This window comes from Henckelia pumila, chromosome 1 (assembly GCF_033568475.1).
Source record: "Henckelia pumila isolate YLH828 chromosome 1, ASM3356847v2, whole genome shotgun sequence".
Taxonomy (NCBI): domain Eukaryota; kingdom Viridiplantae; phylum Streptophyta; class Magnoliopsida; order Lamiales; family Gesneriaceae; genus Henckelia; species Henckelia pumila.
In genome coordinates this window covers 66,361,472-66,383,963 of record NC_133120.1, presented here as the reverse complement: position 1 = coordinate 66,383,963, position 22,492 = coordinate 66,361,472, and the positions used below count along the sequence as shown (strand labels likewise).

Genomic DNA, 22,492 nt, shown 5'->3' with positions numbered 1-22,492 from the left:
AGTCCGAAATTTTTAAAATTGATTTATGGATAAATTTGAATTTTTGGAAAATTTATAAATTTTATCCGTTAAATTAGATTTTATAAAATTAATTATTTTGGTACAATTGATGATAAGATATGATCTTATGGATGGATAAAATAAAATATGATTTTATCTTTTAAATTATGATGTTTTTGCATGTTTATCCAATTATTGAATTATTGAATTAATTAATGAATAAAGGATGATCGATTGCCATTGATAGCCCAATTGTTATTAGCCCAATAGCTATTAACATACATACTGAGACCATGACACAGCAACTTGAAGATTGGGCTTTGAGAGGGATCATAAAAGGCGAAGAGCTGGCCCAAAAACAGAAAGATAAAGCGGCCACAAATATTGGCGAGAGGGAGAAAGAAGAAACAATGGGAGGAACCACAACAGAAGGATCGAGAAGAAGAAGCAAACCTGCGTGGACAAGGGATTACATCATGTGAGGGAAATAAACGTGTTGAGCACCTTTTTTGCTGTTAATTTTCTGTTAGGGTTAATGACGTCATGTTGGTAGTATAAAAGGAGTGAAGTAGATTTGTAAAAGGATGATGAATATTATCAATACAAAATATTTTCAGGAGTTTGGCACAGACTCGAAGTGTGCGTGAGTGTGTTCATATCATTTTGGTGCTCTCGTTGAGAGATTTTTTTTTTTTCTCTCAGGCTCATTGATACTATGAGGAATGAAGATGTAGCAGAGAGTATGCGACAATTGGAGGCGAATTTCAAACTCCACTCAGATACCCAATTAGCGAGTTATACCAAATTACTGGAGCAATACATGACGGCGATGGATCTACGTTTTGGCCAGATGGATCAGAAAATTCAGGAGGTCTCCACTGTCAAGGACGTTCCGGCGAAATTACTCAATTTCGAAGGAGGGAGCAGTTCAAAAATTGGAGGAACGATTGGTGACCCGACCATGCACCTCAAGGGGTGTAAGTTTGATTTACCTAAATTTAAAGGAGAAGATGTGCACACCTGGATCTACAAGGTGGAGAAATATTTTTCTCTACACGGTGTTCCCCCTGAAATCCGGCTGCAGGTGGTAGCCTTCCACATGGAGGGTGAATCGGCGTCTTGGTATCAATGGATGGATCAGAACAAGGCCTTGCGTGACTGGGAGCATTTTTTGGCAGAGCTCAAGGCCAGGTTCGGATCATCTATTTATGACGATCCATTAGGGAAGATTGCAAAGTTAATACAAGTTGATCGAGTAGCAACTTATCGAGCGGAGTTTGAAGGATTCATGAATAGAATCACTGGAGTGACAGAACCTATGTTCCTCAATTTTTTCATATGGGGGTTGAAACCAGAAATTCGCCGGGAACTCTTGATTGTTCCTCCTCAAAGCCTCATGGAAGCCATGACCAAGGCGCAACTATTTGAAGAACGAAACGACGATCTAGGGGGTATCGTACATCGAGGAGTGATCCCATGCACAATACCAGGGACTGCCATGACTCCCATTACTGGGACAGCCAAGACTCTGGCAACCATACCACCTGGGCGAGTCCCAGCACCACCACTCAAGCCACCATTACGGCGACTAACGATTGCTGAAATGAAGGAGAGGCGGGAGAAAGGGTTGTGTATCAATTGCGACGAAAAATATCACTTCAACCATTTGTGCAAAAATAGGGTGATGATCCTTTTGGGTGACGACGGGGAGGAGGGTTATGTGCCAGAGATAACGATCGGATATCAGGAAGAGGACCCCGAGGTTACGTTGCACACTCTTACTAGTGCTTCTAACCCTCGGATCTTTCGCATTACTGCAGCATTTCAAAGTGCTCCTATAGAAGTATTAATAGACACAGGGAGTCACAATAATTTTATACAAGAAGGGTTGGTAGAGAGGCTCGGGATTCCTTCCAATGCATCCAGGCGTTTTAGGGTCTACATGGGCAATGGCCAGTACCTCTGGTGTGATCGGATGTGTTCTCAGGTACCTCTGGTTCTGCAGGGTCATGAGTTTGCCATTGATATGTATGTTTTGCCTATTTGGGGGTTAGATGTGGTATTGGGCATGCAGTGGTTACGAACATTGGGGCCATGCTTGCATAACCATGAAACTCTCACCATGGAATTCACTTGGAAAGGGCAGCGAGTTTGCCTAGTAGGTGATAAACCTGCGACTCCTGAATCCTTGTCTTACCACCGACTGTGCACTATGGTTAATAAGGATGATGTTCAGGCCTGCTACGCGATCACCGAAGCGCCGACGAGAAGGTTCGAGGGTACCGAAGGCCTCGAGCTCCAGCCACACAACGCAATCGGGGGTGATTATGAGCAGAGTAAGCAACTTCTAGAGGAATACAAGGCTGTGTTTATGGAGCCACAGACACTGCCACCTATTCGGCCCATAGATCACAAAATCCATCTTATTTCGGGATCATCTCCAGTTAATATACGACCGTATCGGTATCCTTACTGCCAGAAAGATGCCATGGAGAAAATTGTGCAAGAGATGCTTGATTACGGTTATATCCGACCCAGCACTAGCCCATATTCGTCACCGGTGCTGTTAGTCAAAAAAAGGGATGGCTCATGGCGTTTCTGTGTGGATTATCGTGCTCTGAATGCCCTCACAATCAAGGACCGTTTTCCCATTCCAACTATAGATGAACTGCTTGACGAGTTGGAAGGTGCTCGAATTTTCTCTAAACTGGATCTCCGGGCCGGTTATCATCAAATTCGAATGGATAATCGGGATGTACATAAGACAGCATTCCGAACACACGACGGGCATTATGAATTTTTGGTCATGCCCTTTGGCCTTTCCAATGCCCCGTCAACGTTTCAGTCTGCAATGAACCAGGTGTTTCGACCTTACTTATGCAATTTTGTAATCGTTTTTTTTGACGATATACTTGTTTATAGTCAGACACAAGAGGAGCATCGGGAACACTTGCGTCTAGTGCTTGACTGTCTACTACAGCAGAAGTTCTTTGCTAAACTTAGCAAATGCTACTTCTTCCAAGCAAGTGTGGATTATTTGGGGCATGTGGTTACAAATCAAATGGTAAAAGCCGATCCCAAGAAGATAGAGGCCATGGTCCAATGGCCATTACCCAGGACCCTCAAGCAACTCAGAGGTTTCCTTGGTATTACGGGCTACTACCGAAGATTTATTCAACATTATGCCACCCTTGCAGCTCCTCTCACTGATCTACTCAAGAAGAACTCTTTCTGCTGGTCTCCTGAGGCTACCTTAGCCTTCACACAACTCAAGGAGAGGATGACAAATGCCCCAGTATTACATTTGCCAGATTTCTCTAAAAATTTTGTCATTGAAACAGATGCCTCACAAGTCGGAGTTGGGGGAATTCTGATGCAAGATGGACATCCTCTGTCTTATTTCAGCAAAAAACTAAGTTCCAAAATGCAATCAACCTCCACGTATGTTAGAGAACTTTATGCGGTAACAGAAGCAGTGGCGAAATGGAGGCAGTACTTGCTAGGCCATACGTTCGTCATACGGACAGACCACAAGAGTTTGAAAGAACTCCTGTCACAGACCATTCAACCTCCGGACCAACAACGATATCTCCAGAAATTGATGGGATACCACTTTACAATCGAGTACAAACCCGGGCATGAAAACACAGCAGCCGATTCATTATCACGGGTGTATGAGGATGAGGAGAGGGCCAGGGGAGGTGAACCCCGAGTGTTCACTGCTCTGTCTCAGCCGGAGTTTACTTTCTTGGATATCTTACGCCAAGAAAATATGAACTTATCTGACTTGGTTGCCATTCACAACTTATTGCATCACGATGCAAGCTCCGTCAGTGGTTATGAGGAACGAGGCGGAGTACTCCTGTTCCACGGCAAATATTTCCTGGGCAAAGACTCAACTTTAAAAGACTTGATGTTGAGGGAATTTCATGAAACACCAGTGGGGGGACACGCCGGAGTGCAGCGTACCTTTCTGCGCTTGGCTACGAATTTTTACTAGACAGGAATGCGTAGGGCTGTGAAGGAGTTTGTGGCACGTTGTTTGGTATGTCAAACAACCAAGTATTCTACGGAACGCCCCTTTGGGCTACTGCAACCCATCGAACCACCGGAGCAGGTTTGGGAAGATATTGCACTTGATTTCATAGTGGGCCTACCTTTATCCAAGGGTAATACAGCAATATTGGTGGTAGTAGATCGGTTCTCTAAGTATGCGCATTTCAGTCCTCTTCCCACCTCCCACACTGCCAGCCAAGTGGCCGAGTTATTCTGCTCTATGATCATTCGTCTCCATGGCGTACCTCGCTCAATCATCTCTGATCGAGACCCCCTCTTTACGAGCCATTTCTGGAAAAAAATCTTCGAGCTAATGGGAACCAAGTTACGCATGAGCTCAGCCTATCACCCTCAAACCGATGGGCAGACAGAGGTGTTGAACCGATGCCTTGAACAATATCTACGGGCGTTTGTGGCCGAAAAACCTGTCACGTGGGTCTCATACCTGGGCTGGGCTGAATACCATTATAACACCAGCTACCATTCTTCGATTGGTATGACACCTTTCCAGGTGGTTTATGGTCGGCCACCCCCCACAATTCCAGTTTATATGAGGGGCAGTACTCCAATTGCTGCTGTGGACGAGCTCTTGATTGAGAGAGATGAGCTCCTAAAGCAGCTTCGCGACCATCTATTGCAAGCCCAACAACGCATGAAAGCACTAGCTGATAAACACCGGAAGGATAAACACTTTCAGATAGGCGAGTTGGTACTGATCAAACTCTCGCCTTACCGTCAAACTACAGCAGCTCATCGCAAGCATTCCAAGCTTAGCAAACGTTACTTTGGTCCTTTTCCCATCATTGCCAAAGTGGGACTAGTTGCATACACCCTGCAACTTCCACCTACGAGTCGCATACATCCGACATTTCATGTGTCTCAACTTAAACCTTTTCATGGTGATTTACCCGAGAACATCACTGCTCTTCCGGAACTTAGTGTCAACAACAGGCCCTTGGTTGTTCCACTTTGCCTCATTGCTACTCGTGTGCTCCAAAAACACAACCAGAAGATTCAGCAGGTGTTAATCCAGTGGTCTGGACAATCTCCAGATGATGCAACGTGGGAAAACTTCAAAGAGCTTTGTTCCATTTATAACCAGCTACACCTTGAGGACAAGGTGATTTTCGAAGAAGGCGGGAGTGATAGCCCAATTGTTATTAGCCCAATAGCTATTAACATACATACTGAGACCATGACACAGTAACTTGAAGATTGGGCTTTGAGAGGGATCATAAAAGGCGAAGAGCTGGCCCAAAAACAGAAAGATAAAGCGGCCACAAATATTGGCGAGAGGGAGAAAGAAGAAACAATGGGAGGAACCACAACAGAAGGATCGAGAAGAAGAAGCAAACCTGCGTGGACAAGGGATTACATCATGTGAGGGAAATAAACGTGTTGAGCACCTTTTTTGCTGTTAATTTTCTGTTAGGGTTAATGACGTCATGTTGGTAGTATAAAAGGAGTGAAGTAGATTTGTAAAAGGATGATGAATATTATCAATACAAAATATTTTCAGGAGTTTGGCACAGACTCGAAGTGTGCGTGAGTGTGTTCATATCAGCCATGATCAATGTTTTAGGTGTATGTTAGGTGATTTACATTTGTCTTATTGTTGTTGGTATTTATTAATGGTCTTGGTTTATAACCCAATATGATTGTCATATGTAATAAAAGTGGGCCTGGTTTATGGCCCGTTCACACCCCTAAAATGTATCCCATATTTGTCATCGAAATTTATTGTAAATTTATTAGACTTAGTGGGAGACAAAGATTTGAAAAAATGGTGGGCCCAGCAGACAATGAAGACCGAAGAAATGTAAATTGGAAGCACAATGTAATAGGATTGCATTGCATACTTGCATATCACCTAGGATTGGACTTAGACTCGTGATTGGCAACCACGGGCCGATTAGTTAATGGGATCGATCATCCTTAAATAATATATGATATTATTGATGTATGCATATTTAGACTAAATTGTATGAATCCCGCAAACATACATAAATTGCATGATTAGACAAATTTTCAAAATTAAAAATCCCTCATTTTAAATATGATTTAAAATTGATATCAAGATTAATAAAAGGGAATTTAAATATTGTTTAAATATTCCTACCTTCCATCAACGATCAATGTATGAGATGCTACCCGCGGATACGGTCCGGCTCATATTATTGGGGGGGGCCCGTTCGTCGAAAAGCTGTACATTGGATCGACACATGTTGTAAGTTGGGTGGAACTCACATGGGATTGGCTCATATTATTGGGGGATCCACATGGCGACCGTCCATCACAACTTAATATTGATGGGTTATCTTGACGTGTCACAATAAACGGCGTCATATTATTGGGCCCTTATTGGACATGAGGTAAAAACATGGGGGTTACTTTGGAAGTAATTGGGCTCTACCTTTTGAAAATTATGGTTGGCTGATATTATTCGGGATCATGATTTGTCAATTGGACTCCATGTTCTCACTAAGGAAAATAGTTTCCCGTTTTCACTAGAGGATAGTGAAATCGTTAAAATAGTGGGAGTGTAATTCATAAAATAAAATTCGCCATATTTTATGTCTTAGTAAATTAATTAAACAAATCACTGATTATTGTCTGTTTCCTCTTCAGTATTATATTACGATGAATCCACGCAATCCACTGTTTTCAATTCTCGAACAAAACAAATCGACTGGTGCAAACTATACGGAATGGTTCCGTAAGTTGAAAATTATTCTAAACTCGGAAAAAATTTTCTACGTGTTAGAAAAAAATCCTCCAAAGGAAGCACCGGCTAATATAAGTCCGGAAGAATTGGCAAAACTTGATCAATGGTGGGACCATGATATCAAGGTTAAATGCTATATGCAAGCTTCAATGTCTGATGAACTCCAGAGGCGATTTGAGGATGCCGTGAATGCTGCTGACATACACGTGCACCTCAAGGAACTTTTTGGAGCTCAGTCAAGATCGGAGAGGTATGTCACCGTCAGAGAGCTCATGACGAGCCGCATGCGAGATGGGAATTCGTTTCGTGAGCATGGGGTGCGCATGATTGGGCTCATTGAAAAGTTGGTAACACTCGACTTGACTTTGGAGCATGAACTTAGCGCGGACTTGTTGCTTCTATCACTTCCTTCATCGTTTGACGGTTTTGTGATGAACTTCAATATGAACAAGATAGAGGTCACCCTTGAAGAGATGGTCAATATGCTTGTCACATATGAAGCCACACTAAAGAAGGATAAACCGGTACTCTTGGTTGGCTCCTTTTCTAACTCTAAGAAAGGACCAAGTGGAAACGGTAAGAAACGTTCTGCCCCACCCAAGAAGATTGTACCAAATAAGAAGGGAAAGGCCAAGGCTTCAATTGGAATAAAAGATGAAAACGTTTGCCATTACTGCAAGAAACCCGGTCATTGGAAACGTAACTGCAAGGAATACCTCGAACAGTTGAGAACTACAAAGGGTATGTTTTACATTGAAATAAATGTTTCGCTTAATACTTATTCTTGGGTATTGGATACCGGATGTGGATCTCACATTTGCAATGATTTGCAGGTGATGACAAGAAGTCGTAAGCTAAGGATGGGTGAGACCCAGCTAAGGCTCGGGAATGGTTCTAGAGTCGAAGCCAAAGCTATAGGAGACATTTATTTAGTTTTGCAGAACAATTTTAAGTTATTTTTGAGAGATGTTTTATATGTTCCGGATTTGGTCAAAAACATTATATCTATTTCTATGCTTGATAGAGATGGTTTTTCTTGCAATTTTGTGAATGGGATTTGCAATATTTACAAGAATGAATGTTTGATTGGAAATGGACAACTTGAAAACGATCTATATAGCTTAAAATTAAAGGACGTTCCAATTAATTATGTTGATAAACCGGTAACAACAATTAAAAGGAAGGACGATAGTCAAAACCCGGCAAACCTTTGGCATGCTAGGCTAGGTCATATTTTCTCAAGGAGGATGAACAAGCTAGTGAGAGAGGGCATGTTTGATATGTCTGATATTAACTCTCTACCTACTTGTGAGTCCTGCCTAAAGGAAAAAATGACTAAATCTTCTTTCAAAGGGAAACCTGAGCGTAGTCAAAATCTGTTGGATTTGATCCATACAGATGTTTGCGGTTCATTTAGGATTGGTACTAAATGTGGCAACACCTACTTCATTACCTTTACTGATGATCATTCTAGGTATGGGTATTTATATTTAATGAAATATAAGTCTGAAGCATTTGAAAAGTTCAAAGAATTCAAGGCTAAATTAGAAAACAAACTAGGTAAAAGTATTAAGGCACTTCGATCGGATCGAGGTGGAGAATACTTAAGTACCGAGTTTTTGGACTATCTAAAAGAGAATGGGATTCTCTCTCAGTGGACTCCTCCTTTGACACCTCAGCTTAATGGTGTTTCGGAGCGTCGCAATCGAACTTTGTTGGACATGGTTTGATCCATGATGAGCTTCACTGAGCTCCCACCTTCGTTTTGGGGCTACGCGCTTGAAACGGCGGTATTGTTGTTAAACAACGTCCACACTAAAGCAGTAAATAAAACACCATACGAGTTATGGAATGGCAAAGCTCCTAAGTATTCGTACTTGAGGATTTGGGGATGTCCTGCTTACGTGAAGCAGACAGTGGGAGATAAGTTGGATAGTCGATCCACCTTATGTTATTTTGTAGGGTATCCGAAGAATTCAATCGGATATTATTTCTATCATCCTAATGAAACAAAAGTGTTTGTTTCAAGGAATGTCACCTTCTTAGAGAATGAGTTCTTATTGGATAAGAAAGGCAAGATGATGGAACTCGAAGAGATTCGAGAAGAACCCGAGATACAAAATAGTGATCCTACACCTCAAGAATCATCACAAGACATGCCTATTACTAGGAGATCCGATAGGACTTCTAGGCCTCCTATTAGATATGGTCTTCTTCTTGAAGGGGATCAAAGTGAACCCGACATTGGATGTGATCCAAAAAACTTCAAGGAAGCAATTTCTGATGCGGATTCGAATTTATGGCTTGAAGCTATGCAATCGGAAATAGACTCGATGCATTCTAACCAAGTTTGGTCTTTAGTAGATCCTCCCGATAGAATTGTTCCAATTGGGTGCAAATGGATCTACAAGAGAAAGCTTGGGCCTGATGGAAAGGTATTGACCTACAAGGCACGATTGGTGGCAAAAGGTTATACTCAAAGACAAGGAGTTGACTATGATGAAACCTTTTCACCAGTCGCAATGTTCAAGTCCATAAGAATCCTTATTGCCATAGCAGCATGGTATGACTATGAGATATGGCAAATGGATGTAAAGACTGCATTTCTTAATGGAAACATTAAGGAAGAGATCTATATGATGCAGCCTGAGGGATACACATCCATGGAAAGCGAGCATAAGGTATGCAAGCTTCAGAGATCAATCTATGGTCTCAAACAAGCATCAAGAAGTTGGAACCAAAAATTTGATGAAACAATAAAGGATTTTGGTTTCATCAAGAACCCGGAGGAACCATGCGTGTACAAGAAAGTAGTTAAGAATGCGGTAACATTCTTAGTACTTTATGTTGATGACATCCTAATCATGGGGAATGATGTAGGGATGTTGCAGTCAACAAAGATATGGTTATCAGGTAGATTCTCGATGAAGGATTTAGGTGAGGCATCCTATATTCTAGGAATTCAGATCTATAGAGATAGATCTAAAAGAATGATAGGACTCACTCAATCAACCTACATCGACACCATATTGAAAAGGTTTTCTATGGATGAGTCCAAGAGAGGACATCTACCTATGTGTCATGGAGTTTCTCTATCCAAGTCTATGTGTCCCAAAACTGACGAAGAGATAGAGAAGATGACACACGTATCATATGCGTCAGCCATAGGTAGTATCATGTATGGGATGATACCTACCAGACCGAATGTAGCCTATGCTCTGAGTGTCACGAGCAGATACCAAGCCAATCCCGGTCAAATGCATTGGAAAGCCGTGAAGGATATTCTTAAGTACTTGCGAAGGACTAAGAATTTATTCATGGTTTATGGAGGGAGAGAATTGAAGTTGGAAGGCTATACCGACTCTATCTTCCAATGTGACGTGGATGACTCGAAATCAACCTCTGGATTTGTATTCGTGCTCAATGGCGGTGCTGTCTCTTGGAAGAGTTCCAAGCAGGACACCACAGCGGATTCCACCACTGAGGCAGAATACATTGCAGCATCAGCTGCTGCTAAAGAGGCGGTTTGGATAAGGAAATTCATCCAAGAGTTGGGTGTAATTCCTGAAGCTGTTGGTCCAGTCCCGGTGTACTGTGACAACACGGGTGCCGTTGCTCAGGCAAAGGAGCCAAGGTCTCATCAGAAGTCCAAACACGTACTGAGGAAATACCACATCATCGGGGAGATTGTGAAAAGAGGAGACATCAGTGTCGAGATAGTGGCCTCTACAGACAATATCGCTGATCCGCTTACTAAGCCCTTGCCAGGACCATTGTTTGACAAACATCGCGAAGCAATGGGATTACGTAGTATGACTAGTTGGCTTTAGGGCAAGTGGGAGATTGAAAGAGTGGGTGCCCGGTAAGCCAACTTGTGGCTAAGGGCTTTTATGACTCTATGTAAAACAATCTTTTGTTTAATATAATTTATACTTTTATAATGGCATTGACTTTATCTTTCTTCATATTGTTATATTATGATATACTATTGTTGTTTTGATAAAGACCTTGAATATACTATAATGTATGTAAGATGTGGTAGCACATGGGGATGGCTATCATGAAACACATCTTATAGTCACTGTATATTCTAAATTGTTCCTAGTCAATTGAGTCGTCCGCAAATAAGGATAAGGATCGCTCGAGATTGAAACTAGCATTTGCGATGCCGAGTACCACGTTTCATTGGTATGGAACATAGAGATGTTCAAAACATGCAAATGGATATTCATATGATGAATGATCGAACTACCCTATTCGGACTTTCCAAGTGGTTATCACTTATCGAGTGGATAAAGTCCGCGGTTTTGGTTGTACATCATTAGTCCTTATTACTTGAAACATCATTGAGACTCTATATGCTAGTACTGTACTTTGACTCGTTTACCGACTCTATTGGGGTCATCAGGTGTCGGGATTGGGTACAGTTACGACACATATAGGAGTCGATGCTTTGTTGTCAAGGATTCACCACATACTTGCGAGTGTGGATATCCTATGCGATCTGAAGAGATATTAGTGTGACGAATCTCTGGCCAGAGTACATGATGTGTTTTAGGTTAATGGGTTATCCTAGTAACACATGCGATGTCACTATTTGATCTCCAAGATGTTATGCATAGTTATCGAATCTCGAACGACTCTCGATATACCAATGGTTGTTGATTCGATCGGGATATATGGTTGAAGGGACCGTACTGTACGCTAACCAAAATCTACTGGTTCTTGCAGGCACTATCAGTAATACCTAGGGAATCATGGGGCGATGTTGCTAGGCGCTCTTACCATGATTCGATGGGTAAGTCGGAAATTATGGTTCCGAGTCACAAGGAGTTGTGAGCCCACGGCTACCTGTATTCCTGAACCATTGAGGGTTACACAAGTAATGGATTACTAAAACCTCGTAGAGATAGTTAAATTTAAAGAGTTAAATTTAATGAAAGAGAAGTTGGACTTCTTAACTAAAGGGAGTGGGATTTCCTAAAATGACATAGGGATGGACATTTTTGGAAATCACTGAATTCGGATTCAGAAAAATTATCTTGACTTTAAAAGATGCAGAAATGGTTTCTGTGCACATTGGTAAAATCAGTTTATCAATCGGAGTCACGATGAATTTTATATTAGTTTTTAGAACAACGAACTTGGCTTGTTGGGCTTAAGTTATGGATTGTGGGCTTTAAAAAGTTGGATTCCTGATACAATTATAACTTAATCTAGTCTAGAAATTATCTATAAATATATGTGCAGTGTTCGAAAATTACATAGAATTCATTCATCAAATTTTCGAAAACACACATATTATTTTCTAAGGGTTTTTCGAAAATCCTTGTCCCTTTTCGGAGTAAATTCAGTCTTGTGATTTTTGTGAAAAATTACAATTCTGAATTAACAGATCATATCTGTTTATTCTCTACGCAAACTTCTGATTGATTTATAGTGCAGTCAATCAGAGGGTTTTGTTTTCTATTCGTGGACCTGATTGAAGAAACGTTCGTTCATCAGTTCCGGGGATATACAACAAGAGCAGATTAAATTCTGTTGGTGTCCATAATCTCGCTTCGAGATTTTAAGGTAAAATATTTAATTGTGATTATTTATTTTACTTACACAAATTTAATCGTAAAAGTTTTGATACCCAGATATGGAATCGTTCCATATTAATAAAATAAATTTTTTAAACTTCCACTGCACCGGGTATCAATTCTAATTGATCTGAACACAGTTTTCCAACAGCTTCAACATGCAAGATATAAGCCAATTTCAACTCCTCTTCCTGCTAACTTTAAGTTATCACTCGCCTAGCAATGAAGTAGAGAGGATAATGATGTCTCAAGAATCATATGCGTCAGCAGTGAGAAGTTTGATATTCACTATGATCTATACAAACCAGACATTGCACAAGCAGTGGGGGTAGTTAGTCGGTACATGGTGAATCTTGGACGAGAACACCGGCATATAGATAAGAGGATCCTTAGGTACATTGAGGGTACCTCGAGTGCTGCATTATGTTTTGGAGGATCAGATGGTATACTTAAGGGCTACGTGGATTCAAATTATGTAGGCGATCCAAATAAAAAAAAATATATTATTGGTTATGTATTTATACTTGCATACGGTGCAGTAAACTAGGTTTCAAAACTGCAAACAGTTGAATCGTTATCTACAATAGAGGCAGGATACATGACATCTACAATAGTTTGCAAGGAGGCAATCTGGATTAAAAGTTTATTGGAGGAGATTGGGCACAAATAAGAGAAAATTCAGCAATATGGATTAAAAGTTTATTGGAGGAGATTGGGCACAAACAAGAGAAAACTCTTTTGTCTTGTGATGGTCAAAGTATCTTGCACATTGCAAGGAATCTAGCCTTTCATTCTATGACAAAAGACATTAGAGTCCAATTTCACTTTGTGCGAGAAGTTGTAAAGGAAGGAAGTGTGAAAATGCAGAAAATTCATACGAATGATAACATAGATGATGTTTTGACAAAGCCGGTGAACTTTCATAAGTTTGAGAGTGTAGAACTTAAAGTGGCCTAGCAAAAACGTAAGCAACAAAAAATAACGAGATTGAAAGGATGTGTTTGATTTTCAATCAAATCTTCCAGTGCGAGAGATGTTGGCAATATAATAAATGATGTAGATAAAGACAAAATGCATGTTTCTTTTGTTTAGTCAAAAATGTCAGTTGTGCATTGATTATGGTAGGTGTCACAAGGGGCTAATGCAGCGGACAATTTTTTTTTAGTTTGATAGCCCTTGTGCGGCTTGATTTGCTCACCAAATCAATCAGTCCTCACACATGATCCTCAAAGTTTGAGTGGATATATCTCACACGAGCTGACAAGCACAATCATAACTGGACAAACTCTCTCAAACACTACCTTAGCAATCTTGGCCCACACCTCAAGCAGTCTCCAACACCTTGCCAACCCTAAACCTAAACCCTATGGCTTTCGCTGGTACCTATGTCACATGCACACGACTCGGTGTTAGGCATCCACACATCGTGGCACTCCGTAATCATGTCATGGTTCGGACCGAGGTTTAGTTCAAGCTATCTTAAAAATATTACCCTAATAAAAGATCTAACAACCCATAATAGAAGTGTTCTTCGGAATTTCAAGTATCCTATCTTGAGTCTCATTTCTCTATATTAGAAAAATTGAGTGTGTATCTTATAATATTTGTGAGGTAGATTTCTCTTGTATTAAGACAATGAATTTCTTTGAAAACACAACAAGAACACTTAGCTCATAAATTATTATAGTAGAATCTTTTTATCTTGCCCGTAATTTTTACCCTAATACTTTTTTAAAAATTTCTACGTAAATCTTAATGTCTATTTTATTCTTCATTTTCATATTACCTATCTCAAGATGTTGCACCTGAGCCTAACATTTCTAACAAGGGAATAAAAACATCAAAATCCACAATGTTGTAAATATTTATGTATCACACGAAGGGCGCGGGTAATGTTGTGATTTGGATTCATTTCCCTGAATCGAATATTATCAAAATGCACTCTCTAGAAACCACATGTGGTCTCTATTCTCTTCCTTGATGCAAATTTATGTCTGAACCATAGATTTCTCCCAAACCAAAAACAAACATTTACATAATGACTATACTGTAATATTTTTTTTATTTTTCACCTTTTAAGGAGTGAACAGCGTGCAGACAACGTTCACGCAACATCTATCTGCCAATCGCCAGAACGCTAATCAGGATCTATACACAACCACCATCCCCACACAATTGAAAACCCGAAAAAGAATTGATGAAAACGATAGTTCAAACCTGATACTATGCAACACAAAACTACGAGGGCTCACGTACTATTCGAGTATCCTTAGTACTTGCTATCTTCAGGTAAATCAGGCATGCCTCGATCGGTTGGTGAGGCCGGAACAAAGGGAACAAAACCACGCCCACCAAAAACTGGACGCATGAAAGCATCATCGAACTTTCTCCAGTAATAGTGGACAGTGCGAGTCGGTCTTGTTAACAGCATCCGTAAGCTACTTGGGCGGGCAACATTCTGGCCACCTTCTGAAGACTGACCGTTTCCGATAAACAGGTCGGTTATAGAATCCTGGCTGAGAAGCGGCAGAGTCAAGGATTGCTGAGATGAGATGCTTCTGCTTAATGGTTTTGATTGGGGCATCAAGAATTTAACCAAAGGCTTCGTCATCAGGCCAAACACCTGGAATAATCATGGAAGAACATATTTGAGAAACGGGAAATTCAAAAACCGAGCAGCGGTGATTAGCAGTATTTTGGCTGCAGCATCTCATTTAATGGGTGTTACAAACCACTCCTCCAACAGTTCGAGCTCATGAAAGACAGTTGAAACAAAAATTGTACGCTTTGACACCATTCCACGCAAGTAAGCTAAAGACTGGAGGAATACATACTTGGGAATAATAACCGAGATATACATGCATTTGTTGGTCGAACATTAGGTAGTATCTAAAGGCCAATTTAATGAAATAAATATGATATTGCATATTATGCCTTTCTAACTTACCCCAACTTTTCGACACATGTTAGGAATCATTTTTCCAAAAATTAAACCTCATAAATTTGACCCGACGATAGTTTATAATTTAATATATTGGGAGTGGACGGGGGTGCACTTGCATTTGTTTCCTCTTGTCGAATCTAACCGTAGTCTGTGAAATATCCTTCCAAAAAGAAGCTGTGGGGGGAAGTCTATCCAACTAGACGAAGTGAAACGAATTTGCACGATGGACAAAATTGTCGAGCGTATCATTGATACAGACTCTAATTAGTGTTGGTCCATACTCATAGAAGTAAAAGATGACTTACCACAGTGCTGAACAGCACAACTGTAATGGTACTGGTAATCAAGATTGCATTCCCACGTAACTGGGTGTGACCATCCCTGGTAAACTGCATAAACAGAACTAACGAGTCAGACGTTATTATAAAAGCCCTGAGCTTTTCTTCAACTCAAGTGAAAAGTGTATTAGAAAAGCAGTATTCAACCCAGACGAGCTGTGCATCTCTGAAATGTGGTGGTTGGAATATCGCGAATCACTTGATTTGTATTTAATATTTCAAGTCATATCGAGTTCTGTGAAGTGTTGAGTAACAGAAACAGCCTAAGCATCCTCATTGTAGAAGACACAGCTGATAGTTTACCTGGTTGTAAGCAAGGGCCATTGAAACAGCACCGCGCATAAGACCAGCCCACCAGATCGTAATCTGCAATTCACAGTTGGAAAAATAATTGAATAGGTGAAGTATATAGAGGTCGCGTACTCTTATAACAAAAAATCTTGAGCTCGTACTTGCTGCTTAAAACCAATTTTCTCAAATGGAGACTTCTTTGTTAAGTTAGACAGAAATGACAGAGGGAAAACAAAAGCAGCTCTTCCCAGCAGCGTCAATCCCAGTAGAGTTGCACTGACAGAAACTGATGTTTTGGGGCTGAAACAAAAAGGAATGCAATAGAATAAATACTACATGGTATTCAAACTTCAATAACATGGCTTGTGAAAATCTGACGGAAACTAATATTTCTCCACATATGCATGTGTCTACACTTAACTGACATAAGCAAACACCATACCTGTCAGATACAACGTTCCACTTCTCAATGTCCAGGGCATCCATACCAACATAGAGAAATATGAATACCTCAGCAAGGAAGGACAAAGTGGCAAAGGTGTGCCTATAATATTTGCAGATGTATATTAGTTAACAATTACGGTAAAGAATTTTCCAGGGAAAAGAGCAGGAAAAGCAACTCGTCGAATAGTGTAGTAAACAACACGTAAGTATCATACTTGGTGGTTACTCTTGAATTCTCCGTGACATTATGCCAGGTGTAATGTGACATCACAATACCACAGAAGAACACGGTGAGAATTCCGCTCAAATAGAATAACTGAAAAGACAGGTTGGGGGTTATAATGAATACAATTCAAGGGTCTAAAATGTAAGATGAATCACAAAAATTTCACATTCAGAAAGCTACACAGGTTGTCCAGAAACTTACCTCAGCCAGCATGTATGAAAGATAGGCCATGAGCATCATTACGGCAACCTCGCGATCTGTGGAATGCCTAAAGTTGATCAAAGAATCAGTGAAACTATTTAAAGACCACATAATACAACCTAAAACATTGAGAAGAGTTTTGTAGTATTTTAAAAAATAATATTGAGATAGTATTTGGCTACAAAATTTAGATGTTGTTGCCTATATGTACAAAGTGATTGGTCGGGCACTTGAATTCATTCATCATTCAAGAGCACAACCAAACAATTTCGGCCAGAAATTCTTCAAACACTTTTAGATCTGATATTTCAAATTCATGTTTAGTTTTGATACAAGAAATCAAATTCATGGAAACTGTGGCAAACCTTCCAAAATAGAGCTTCTTTATCACGTAGGCGCTAAGCAGTCCAACCTGCAGCCAAATCATTTTCAAAACCACATAAATGAACTTAGTCAGAAATTTAAACGGGCCAGCATCCACAAAATGAGAGCAAGAGAGAAAGAGCGACTCACCGCAACACCCAATATAGTGCTCGTGAGAAACAAGTAAAAAAAGTTTCCAATCAGATTCAAAGCTTCAATACTACTGAAATGAGTAAGGTCAAAGTTCTGGACTGCGTTGAAAAGCACCACAGAAGTTGCGTCATTTACCACACCTTCCCCAAATACTAAACTATACAGCAGTGGCGTCTCATCCTGATTTAGCACCTGCAGTGTCAGATAAAGTGTCACGATGAGGATGTTATCAAGGCTTACTCCAATGGCAATAAGATGCAAAATGTACCTGCAATGTACAGACCGAATCCGTGGCAGCAAATATCGCTCCAATTGCTGAAAAGAACTAAAACAATTAGCACAGATACATAAAATCATGCTGCAGCTACATACACACCCGTGGAGGGTAGAGAAAGAGAAATAGAGTGAGATTGCACCAAGATAATCTCCAACTCCAAGCCCAATATCCATTTTCTGGAAGATAGCAATAGCACCTATCACAAGATATAAACGATGTAAGTAACCCTACTATGAAAATCTTCACATGAAACAAACAAGATCAGTATTGTTGGAAGAGCGAGCATGAGATGGCTCGAATGGGTTTAAAACATATGACAACTAAAACTGGGAGGAAAGGAATAGTTCTCCATATGGCACGAAAGAGTAGGAGGCCATACCCAAAGATATGATGATGAAGGAGATCAAGGTACCAACTGCTCCAAACAGCATAATAGTCATGAAATTGCGAAAGAATTGTTTCTTTTTAACCTGGAACCTGATAAACAACAGACTTGTGATTTAGCATTATTGTCCTGCAATAAAAAGTTGAAGAGAACTGAGTCATGGACTCTCACTTCAATGAAAGAAACGATAAAAGAAGCTGACCCTGAACAAGGCCAAGGTAAAGGTAAAATACAAGCAACTATTGTAATCAAAAAAAATTTCTTAATATGATCTAGCATCTTCTCCAACGATGGAAAAGGAACAAAGTTGGAGAGCTACGGAAACTATGCTACCCTTTTGCGCAACAGATGGAAAGCAGGCCTTTTGCCTTCAAGGAGACAAATACATTAGAATTGGTTCATCTGATATTGCTGACCAGCGGACTGGCACCATATACCAGTCATGGCAACTGTTTATGTAGTCCGAAGTACAAACCTAAAAGGTTTAGAGAAGAGGAAAACGAACCTAAATGTTCAGAAAAGAGGAAAACGAGATGCCCATACAAGTGAAATAAATCCATACAAAACTTGGTAACATATTTAGCCATGACGAAAAATTTTACACTTCCTTATACTTTGCTCCTCGAAATACATCAAATCACCACACCCTCCGAGTTCATGGTCAGCTTTAATAGAACCTAATATCATATGCATCTTATGCTAGTCACGTTTCATACTACAAAAGGCCATTGATGTTTGAGACAACCCATATTTTCTGATTGAAATCACCGGTAAGGTTCAGCCTTGAACATAGTGTTCTTCTAAAACTATGTAGAACCGACAAAATGGTTAAAAACACATGAAACTGCCAGTACTTCCCAAACATGGGATAGATACAGCAACACAATCAACTACTTGTTAAGCTCACGGTCTCTCAACCGTCTCATCATCCCGAGGTCACTCACGGATCACACCACATAGTATGGTGTGGTTGGTGGGAAAGGAAAAGAAAGACAACTAAATGTAGCAAACCAAATAGGTTGATCTTACGTAATTCTTTCATGACCAGCTCATTTCAACCCTCCGAAACCCAGCCTGAAAGATAAAGTCGAGCTTCGATTTCCAGACAATTTTGCAAATACAAAACTTACCCGGCATTAAAAATAATTGGCGGAAGCAGATAAATGAAGAAAAGATCCTCACTGAACACCATAAGCCGCGAGCTTGTCCCTCCACTTATTAGTAGAATTACAGCTCCAGTGCATAGACCCTATCAATAAAATTAATTCTGATACTTTAAAAAACACAAAGCACACAAATATAAACATAACCCTAATCACCAACGTGCACCAGAAAACACACATATACTCACAATTATAAGGGTGGTGATAGATTCGTTCATCCAACGATTTTCCTCCAATAAATGCCCAATCACAATACATCCACACAGGAGCGTGACAAAAAAGGTAATCGAGATCACTGAAGTATGATCCGAGGTTGACAAATTATTCGCTGTAGACAGCATAATTCCAAAGTCATGCCCCATTTCATCCAGTGTTCCAATTTAACCAGATTATGGCACAAATCTCAGCCAAACTTCGTAAATATGCTGATTCCGAGCTATGCTAATAAAAAAAGAACTCAAATCGACTCTCCAGTAACAATGATCTCTGTCCTGCATAACAAAAGGTAATATTATAGTAGTAGGTCGAAAAATAGAAACTCGGATTTCACCAAAACAGCAGCATGTATGAGTAAAATGACACACATGAAACACCCCCGCCTGCCTGCGCACACATGATCAAAACTAAAATAAAATAATGTGCCGTAGGTAGATCAAAACGGTGATAGAGATGAATAGATATATTTACAAATCAATGGCATATCTTGAATGGATGGGCGAATCGGAACAACGGCAAACAATATCACTTGCATTCAACAAGTTAGTTCATTGATGAAAGTTCAGAAGTACATCGTAGATGCCACAGCCAAGCAAAGTCATACGAGCACCGTATATAACAGCATTAAGATATGCACAATTTCACGCTAACATTCATATGAACAGCTATATGTGATCTATCCATGCACACCACAAAAACCTCAATCAGCGACCAAATCAAAACAGATTAACGAACCAAACATTCCAGCAAACTACATGTCTGCATACAATTAACCTTCTGCATCACACTCCATTAAGAATTAAGCAAACTCACCAATAAATTGGACCCACGAAGCCCAAGTAGATCTCGCTTCGCAAAATTCAGAAAATCGCGCCCTCAATTACCAGAAAAAACACAAAAGAATATCTTTTTCCCTGCGCTCTTTCTTCCCCAAACACACGAATACCAAGTGAATCGGCAACTTGCTCAAAACATCATGACTCGCGACGGTGACTGAAGGCAGAATTCAGAAAACGAAGTCCAATTGAAAAACCCACCAAAGTTGGAAAATATCACGGGTCAAAGTATCCCAAACCACAAATATCTTCTTCTCCTGTAGTCACGTAAATCTCCTGCAAGTGAGTGAAAATTCTAGAGAGCGAAAGAGAAAAAGAGGGAAACGAAGGGTACGCGAATGAAATGTACACAACTGTGCGAGAGGACTTTCCACTTTCCAGCTTTCGTTTGTATGAATAATAATTACTGCAACTTCCCAGTTTAACTGATTATTACAAGCTCCCTTGTAATTTTGCACATTATTCAGCTTGTCTGGGCACGTGATTCTACATGTACACTAGTACTTGTTGTCTGTTATATAATATATATATATATATATATATATGTATTTTTGTGTACATATATGTTAGGTATTTTTTGTGTTTATCTGGTCCGATCATGAAAAATTTTAATTTTTTTGTAAAAAATATTATTTTTTACGATAAAGATGGATAAGATCAACACTTCTCACATATATAGGTGGATAAGATTATCTAACGACGTATATTGTTACTTGGTATGTTGATTATCATATTTCAACTTTTAGGGAATGAAATATTTGTTTGATTAGATAAGGCTGATGAATAAGTTTTGGAAAGGTTTCAAGATTTGTTGGTGCAAATTTTCAAAAACATTGATAAGTTTTTTTTCTTTGAACATACTGATGATGATAAGCTGATTTCAAGATTTCATGGATGTACAAATTTGTAATGTTTTGTATTATGTGTTGATAGTATCGGTACGACTTTGAAGCAAAAAGAGTATAGTTCTTCACTCCGTGTTGAAAATGCCTAGTTGTTCATTTCGTATCGCGATAAGTATTACAACAAGGATCTATTAGCATCTTTATATTCATTTTGTGTAGGGACTTAACCTGGATCACTTACTAATTAATTAACTTATTAAGCATGAAATTAAAGATCAACTTAAAACGGTAATCAAAACAACGGAAAGGTATCGGTTTACAACTCAAATCGACAGTATACAACCGGTGACTAAAACCTAAAGTAAAATAGCGGTATACAACCATATCGAAATGACAGTATCAAAACCACTGAAAACGAAATAACACCTCACGGGAAATCCCTGAACCTGCTCTCAGCCCTGTCTCGAACCACTGGCCTCGTCCAACCTGAGTCATGTCCCGTCGAATGAGATGTCCAAGAAAACACAATAACAAGGACGTGAGTGAACTGCGCTCATAACGTAAGTACGAGTATACAAACCTAATATGATACATACAAATGACGGGGTATACTGGTAAAATCTTAAGTCCAACTCAGTCTAGGCGCCAATGAGCATATAGTACCATCTAGGATTAACTCTGCTGGATACACCACACACCCGTCGAGGATCACCGTAACGTCAGTCTCCGTCATCAAGGCATCTTACGGTGTCCGACAATATAACAAGAATAAAGGGCTGAACGACCCTACTCAAATGGCTATCTCGAAAGATATTCGGGTCAACATGAATATGCACATGCAACATAATATATAATATATAAATCAGTAAAAACATGGATCATGGCACATAAAATACAACATATAAACATGCATACTCTTTGGCAATCTCAGCTAGTACTTACGTACCTCAATAAGTGTTACGCCTTAAACGCATACAAATCTCGTGTTACGAGATTAATGTTTTTAATGCATTAACAATTTTCAAATTAAATTGTTTTGATGATTACAAAACTCGGTTAATCGTTACTAACAGTTTAAAGTAAGAAATTTGCAGATAATAATATTTTTTGAGTATGAACAATATTGGAAGCAAGGACCTATAATCAAAAATTGGAGATAAAATTTTTAAGGTTCGAAATTGCCCAGGTTCGAACGACCCGAAGAAGGGTTTGGACGACCCGAAGCTTTTTCCAGAATTAAATAAAGATCGGAGGTCAAACTCGGAGGCAACGAAGACTACTTCGGACGGTCCAAAGACAGTTCGGAGGACCCGAAGAATTTCCTGGATTTTAATATTGATCGGAGGCACTCTCGGAGGCCACGAAATGCACACTTCGGACGGGAGGACCCGAACTACTTTACGGCCACTGAAGATTTTGTCGGAAGAAAATTTTCCGAAATGAA

The 22,492-nt window shown here is 39.8% G+C and overlaps 2 protein-coding genes across 5 annotated transcripts; one reads left to right on the top strand and one right to left on the bottom strand.

Annotated features, from left to right (window-relative positions):
- Positions 1–293: 293 nt before the first annotated feature.
- LOC140864053 (uncharacterized) lies at positions 294–4,000 on the top strand. Its single transcript, XM_073267954.1, has 2 exons — positions 294–478; positions 703–4,000. Exons 1-2 carry the CDS (start codon positions 294–296, stop codon positions 3,998–4,000), a joined length of 3,483 nt encoding a protein of 1,160 aa, XP_073124055.1.
- Positions 4,001–14,409: 10,409 nt separating this feature from the next.
- On the bottom strand, positions 14,410–20,703 carry LOC140876662 (sodium/hydrogen exchanger 1-like). 4 transcript variants are annotated; one of them, XR_012148933.1, is made up of 16 exons: positions 20,181–20,548; positions 19,340–19,642; positions 19,119–19,237; positions 17,983–18,080; positions 17,743–17,799; positions 17,595–17,641; positions 17,324–17,518; positions 17,176–17,222; positions 16,811–16,877; positions 16,599–16,699; positions 16,382–16,483; positions 16,101–16,239; positions 15,952–16,014; positions 15,616–15,699; positions 14,584–14,989; positions 14,410–14,485 (listed from the first exon to the last, which is right to left on the bottom strand). XR_012148933.1 is itself a non-coding variant. In XM_073280507.1 (16 exons), the coding sequence occupies exons 3-16, from the start codon at positions 19,511–19,513 to the stop codon at positions 14,636–14,638; spliced, it is 1,647 nt and encodes a 548-aa protein (XP_073136608.1). In that variant the 5' UTR covers positions 19,514–19,642; positions 20,181–20,460; positions 20,558–20,703; the 3' UTR covers positions 14,410–14,635. The 4 variants fall into 4 exon arrangements, 3 of the variants coding, with proteins under 3 accessions (XP_073136608.1, XP_073136609.1, XP_073136610.1); XM_073280507.1 differs by adding an exon at positions 20,558–20,703 and having other exon boundaries at positions 14,410–14,989; positions 20,181–20,460; XM_073280508.1 differs by having other exon boundaries at positions 14,410–14,989; positions 19,340–19,637.
- Positions 20,704–22,492: the final 1,789 nt, after the last annotated feature.

What these genes read in the sequence shown, in the direction of transcription:
- LOC140864053 (XM_073267954.1), top strand. Translation starts at nt 294, where the DNA reads ATGACACAGCAACTTGAAGATTGGGCTTTGAGAGGGATCATAAAAGGC. An exon ending in TGGACAAGGGATTACATCAT is followed by an intron (nt 479 to 702) that starts GTGAGGGAAATA and finishes TTTTTCTCTCAG; the next exon opens with GCTCATTGATACTATGAGGA.
- LOC140876662 (XM_073280507.1), bottom strand. Translation starts at nt 19,513, where the DNA reads ATGGGGCATGACTTTGGAATTATGCTGTCTACAGCGAATAATTTGTCA. An exon ending in CTATCACCACCCTTATAATT is followed by an intron (nt 19,238 to 19,339) that starts GTGAGTATATGT and finishes TTTTATTGATAG; the next exon opens with GGTCTATGCACTGGAGCTGT. An exon ending in GCACTATATTGGGTGTTGCG is followed by an intron (nt 17,223 to 17,323) that starts GTGAGTCGCTCT and finishes ATTTGGCTGCAG; the next exon opens with GTTGGACTGCTTAGCGCCTA.